We start from the raw sequence: 6,000 nt of genomic DNA, 5'->3' as shown, positions 1-6,000 counted from the left end.
TGTCCCTCGGTCAGCTGGTTCCTCCGTTCAAACCCCAGGTGACCTCCGAGACGGACACCAGATACTTCGATGAGGAGTTCACCGGACAGACCATCACCATCACCCCGCCGGGACAAGGTGCTCAGACACACTCGCAACACACACTTCTTCCGGGAAACACACCTGAATTACAGGTGCAAGCCTTTCTAGCCTTGTGTCATGTTCTTGCTCTTCCATTAAGAGTATTATTAGTTTAATAAAGCAATAAATGATGACTTAATTGATTTAAAACTAAAATCGCCAGTAGGTGGCGTCATTCGTTCAGTAAGGAGGCGGTAGTTATGGGTTAACAATCACAGACAAAGCTGCATATTCACAAACTATTATTATTATTTCAATGTAAAATATACCAAAGATAAACCAAAAATGCTATGTTTAAAACGTAAAAGTCACATTTGGATGTTCAGGGAAAACTGCAGCAAAGGTATCCCATGTTTAGCAGTTTTGAGCGCGAAAGATGAGGTGATTTGATCGTTTGCGCTTCCTGTTTTTACCCTGGACGCAGCATTCTGCTTGTAAGAAATGAATGGTTGCTTTTACGGCTGCTTTAAGTTGGCTAACTACGATCTCGTGGAAAACACAAAGCAAACAGTCCATAACAAAGCTCTGTGTCCATTTCCAAAAACACACTTTTGGTTTGCTTTGGTTTGTATGGGAAATGTTCATTATGGCCACAATTTAGGAATCTGTTCCCAATTAATTTACTCATTCATTTCTTCGTTTTAGGAAGCCGTGGCCACAATGGCGTTGGTCTGCTTCTTTGTTTTTATTTAAAGGGACAGTTCCCCCCCAAAAAATGAATCCTGTCTCCGTTTGCTCTCCCTCAATTCATTCCGAACCTGATAGAAAAAAAAAAGTGTTTTAAAGAACGTTAGTAACCAAAAAGTCGACGGCACCCATTGACTTCCATTGTATTTTATACCATACCATGTAAATCACTAGGGACCTGTATCTGTCTGGTAAACGACATTCTTCATTTGTGCACAAATTAGCGCCACAATCTTAATATATTGGCCTGACAGACACCTGTACTGTATTTGTCTCGTCAAAGCATTCGGAACATAAGTAAGTGCACCCCCCAAAGCGTGCGTTCTAACCGATTCTGCTCGTGTCCGTGTTTTGATCAGATGACAGCATGGAGTCGTTCGACAGCGAGAGGAGGCCACACTTCCCACAGTTCTCCTACTCGGCGAGCGGGACGGCGTAAAGCTCTGAGATCCGGGATGTTTGTCCGTTTCCACGTTTGCTCCCGCGGCCTTTGATTTCACGTTTTCTGAGGATATGAGAGGGAACACTAACATTTCCACTCAAACTGCCAAATTAATACAGAAATGATTGTGTAGCACTTAATCTGGAAATTAACGGCACGCCAAATATTAATGCATTTGTATTCAGAAACGCCATTTTTATGAACCGACCAATTGAAACGTAGAAAATAAGAAAAAAAGTCTAGAATCTGCTACATTTGTAATTTCACGCCATTTTTTCTCGACCGTCTCCCCCCCAGAAAAGTATTTTTTTTTTACTTGCATTTGTGATCGTTTGCATCGAATGTGCAATATAGTAGAAAAATGTAGATAAATTATTTTTTTTGTAATTATTAAAACGACTGAATTCCGCTTAACGACAAAGTAACTTGTTAATCCCCCCACCAATGTAGTAAAGGAGAGAAAGCTGTCTAGAACATTTCCGAATCGTATTTCAGTCGAAAAGAAACATAAGCAATTATGTTTTTGCTTTGAGAAAATAAAGCCTGTTTTTAGGACCAAAGACGCTGGAATTGAAGTGTTGAGAATAAAGATCAAATCAAATGCATGCATGAGAACGAGGATTTAAAGATGAAGGAACTCTACAACTTAGAGTTTAAACGTGTCACTAATTTATGATATGATGTTTTTTATAAAATCGAGTCATTATAGTTTCTCTTATTGGAAACTATGGCTTTTTTTTTTGCATGGTACCTTTCCACATTGAGTAAGTTATTTTGGGTTTCAGAACGTTTTTGCCATTTAAATAAAGCATAAAAAAATGGAAGCTTGTTTCTGCCATTCAATAAAAAAATAACCTTAAGGTTAGGGTTAGGGTTGGGTTGGGTTAGGTTAGGTTAGGTTAGGAATTAGGATTAGGGTTACGGTTGCGGTTGCGGTTACGGTTACGTTTACGGTTAGGTTAGGTTAGGTTAGGTTTGGGTTGGGTTGGGTTAAGGTTAGGTTTGGGTTGGGTTAAGGTTAGTTTAGGGTTGGGTTAAGGTTAGGTTAGGTTAGGGTTGGGTTGGGTTAAGGTTAGGTTAGGTTAGGGTTAGGTTGGGTTAGGTTAGGGGTTAGGTTAGGTTAGGTTAGGTTAGGGTTAGGGTTAGGGTTTAGGGTTAGGTTAGGGTTAGGGTTTAGGGTTAGGGATATGTTGGATTAGGGTTAGGTTAGGGTTAGGTTAAGGTTGGGTTAGGTTAGGTTAGGTTAGGGTTAGGGTTTAGGGTTAAGTTAGGGTTAGGGATTAGGGTTAGGGATATGTTGGATTAGGGTTAGGGTTAGGGTAGGGTTAGGTTAGGTTAGGTTAGGGTTAGGTTAGGTTAGGGTTAGGTTAAGGTTGGGTTAGGTTAGGTTAGGTTAGGGTTAGGGTTTAGGGTTAGGGATATGTTGGATTATGGTTAGGTTAGGTTAGGTTAGGGTTAGGTTAGGTTAGGGTTAGGTTAAAGGTTGGGTTAGGTTAGGTTAGGGTTAGGTTAGGTTAGGGTTAGGGTTTAGGGTTAGGGATATGTTGGATTAGGGTTAGGTTAGGTTAGGGTTAGGTTAGGTTAGGGTTAAGGTCTCTCAATTGTGAGAAAGAATGTTCTGTATATTCTGTGGCCAAAAAAATTCAATTGAATCACAAGATTATAAATTGTAATCACAGGACAAAAAAATTCTGAGTTATGAAAATAAGCATCCAAATCGTGAAGTAAAACCTGCAGTTACCTTTTTATTCCGTGGTGAAACAAGCTTCCGTGTAAAAGCCATTAAATAGTCACCATACATTCAAAAATCAGTAAAATGGAGGATGCTACCGGGGCATGTTGTCACAGAATCGGTTCTTTAAACAGGCTTGATTTCTCCTCTCTTCTATGTGAGCTGGACGATCCTCGAGGTCTTCCAGGCGTTTGCACAGCCTGAGCGAGGTCCTTCAGTGACCGATCAGCAGCTACGAGCTGAAATACACCTCGAGAGTGTTTGTTTTTTAGCTCCGGGTCCTTCCTTATTAATATATTAAGAGCTACAAAAGAGGTTGGACTCGGTGTGTGCGGGAGAAACCCATCTCGTGCTCGGCACACAACTCATTCATTTGTTTGTTCGAGATGTTTCGAAGGTGACTTCAAGCAACGTTTCCACACATCGGTGTAAATACCATGAAGATGTAATCAGCACAACCACAAATATGATCTTTGTACAGATGAGAGAATCTGTTGGCAGGTTATTATTATTATTATTGTTATTGTTATTATTATTATTATTGTGAAAGCTCTGATCATTGTTGATATGATGTGTAATAATCACCATGAATGTAAAGGCCTTTCCTCTCTTTTCACCTTATGACCTTATTTTATATGCAAAACCATTTTGTTCCTGTTTTTAGATCTGATGTTTCATATGAATTATGCTCTTTCGTACTACCCTCTTTTTTTAAAACGGGAAGATATTTGACCTTTTTTTATCCTTTAATTTTGTTGTCTTTTTTTAACACGTGAACTAAAGAACACCAGCTTTAGGATACAAATAATATTCGATTTGTATACACTGTTCAGCAGTTTTTATGATTTAGACTCTTTTATTTTATTTTTTACATTGAATTGATCAAATAAAGTTTCGGCTGAATTGTATTGCTTGATTATTTCACAATAATTGAAACGCAAAGGTTCGTTTAGACTAAATATCACCAACTTTGAGTATATATTTTATATTTACACTTTATGATAAGGTTCCATTAATTAATGCTTTAACAAACAATAAGCAAAACATTTGTTACAGCACATCTATTCTTCTTTATTAATGTTAGTTTATAAAATATTATTTTGCTTAAGCTCAGGTCCACTATATAATATTAAAACTTTTGGTATTAGTGAATGTTGAAATAGAAATAAGATTAATAAATATACTAAAAAAAAAAAAATATATATATATATATATATATATATATATATATATATATATATATATATATATATATATATATATATATATAATTAAAAATTAATAATAATAATATATATTTTATTAATATATAAAAATTAAGATTAATAAATATACTAAATAAATAATAAATTGTATTTTAATTATTAGTTCCTTTCATCTTATGAAGCAAAAATAAAACAAAAATCTTATTATAATAATGATATTGTTTTTATTGTATAAGTACAAATTATATATAAAATATAATTATTATTAATCCTATACTAGCAATATTAATATTAATAAGTAATATTAACACACAACTTTTGATTTTAATACTACATAATGCATGTTTAACAAATGATTAATACATTAATAAATGTTTTATTGTTAGTTTGTTAATTGAAAGTGCTACTAGTACATTTGCATATTATCTTTCTCTTTTTGCCATGTTTTTTTTTATGTTAAATATTGCATAATGACCATAAATATGACCATAAATAGTCTCTAATGTTTTTTTAAATACGTACATGTTACGGAGATTGGACAGTGAGGCCATCAGCGTATTTTTTCCCGAAGCTGACCCCGTGTAGAAGCTGTGACAACTAGCCCCGGTTACTCGGCTCCTGCAGTCTGAAGCAGATGGTGGAGTCTGAGGGCCAGATGTTGGTTACAAACCCTCACAGCTGGACGGTGTGTAGGACAGCACCCAGAGGAAGCAGAAATACACACCTACAGGCCGACAGACGCCGAGGAGTCAGCGCTTCCTCCGTCTCTGTGCTCCACACGCAGCTTCATACGATTACAGAAGAGATCCAGGCCTCCGCTCAGAAGTCTGCTTATTGCAATTTTCATTTATTTCTGTGACCAAATCAGTTTTCAGCATCATTACCCCAGTCTTCAGTGTCACGTGATCCTTCAGAGATCACAACAATATACTGATTCACCGAAATACTTATGTTTGCGGAAACTGTGATGCCTTTTATTTTTCAGGATTCACAGGTGAACAGAAAGTTCAAAAGAGCCGCCTTGACTTCAGATAGCGAGAGAAATCCTTTGTGACATTAGAAATGTCTTTGCTAACAATGTAATGCGCCATCTCTGAAGAAAAGTAGGTATTATTTTTGATTAAAAAGAAAACTTTGAATGGTAGATTGCACCAGTTTCCACAAAAAAAATGGTCAACATTGATAATAATCAGAAAGGCAGTAAATCAGTATGTTAGAATGATTTTACATATATAAAAAATAATAATAAAAATAAATTATATATATATATATATATATATATATATATATATATATATATATATATATATATATATATATATATATTATTTTTTTTTTTTTTTTTTTTTTTTACATAAGATTTTAAATTTCTACCTTAGCTTTAAAATTAATATTTTATTAATCTAATTTAATTCATACAATTAGGATTTCCAAAACTACAGAGATTAGTTTTTTCTTTAAATAAAAGCAGCTGTTGATGGTACGTGTTTTCACTTTATTTTAATGCTTGCTTGTCTTATTTGAAATCATTAAAACACCATCATATGCAGTGCAGCGTTTACTACAGTACTTTTTTACACACCTATTATTTTATTAAGGTTCTTCCTCTAAAATGTACTTCCATTCGTAACCAGACAGCGCCACCCAGAGGAGAACGAGTCTGTTTATAACATATTTCATCAGACTCTTTTACAGTATGCTTGCGTTATTGTAAATATTTCCTGCGTATTTGCATTTAACGTCAAAATAAAGGGCGTTTTTAAACGTTTGACAGCTACAAGTTGCAACTGCCTCTAATAGATATTTTTAATGCA

General features: G+C 35.2%; 1 protein-coding gene and 1 long non-coding RNA gene across 3 annotated transcripts in view; both read left to right on the top strand.

Moving 5' to 3' along the window:
* Positions 1 to 1,459, top strand: part of akt1 (v-akt murine thymoma viral oncogene homolog 1) — a 50,727-nt gene extending 49,268 nt beyond the window's left edge. For both annotated transcript variants that reach the window (XM_043232434.1, XM_043232433.1), the window contains 2 exons: positions 15 to 117; positions 1,167 to 1,459. In XM_043232434.1, coding sequence (XP_043088369.1) covers positions 15 to 117; positions 1,167 to 1,246 — 183 coding nt within the window. In that variant the 3' untranslated portion in view covers positions 1,247 to 1,459. The remainder of the gene's footprint in view (positions 1 to 14; positions 118 to 1,166) is intronic.
* A 1,182-nt stretch (positions 1,460 to 2,641) lies between these two features.
* On the top strand, positions 2,642 to 3,889 carry LOC122334426. Its single transcript, XR_006248756.1, has 2 exons — positions 2,642 to 2,692; positions 2,809 to 3,889. It is a non-coding gene; the product is annotated as an uncharacterized LOC122334426 (long non-coding RNA).
* Positions 3,890 to 6,000: the final 2,111 nt, after the last annotated feature.

The sequence above is a fragment of the Puntigrus tetrazona genome, unplaced genomic scaffold (assembly GCF_018831695.1).
Source record: "Puntigrus tetrazona isolate hp1 unplaced genomic scaffold, ASM1883169v1 S000000528, whole genome shotgun sequence".
NCBI lineage: Eukaryota > Metazoa > Chordata > Actinopteri > Cypriniformes > Cyprinidae > Puntigrus > Puntigrus tetrazona.
This window is presented reverse-complemented; position numbering and strand designations above follow the sequence as displayed.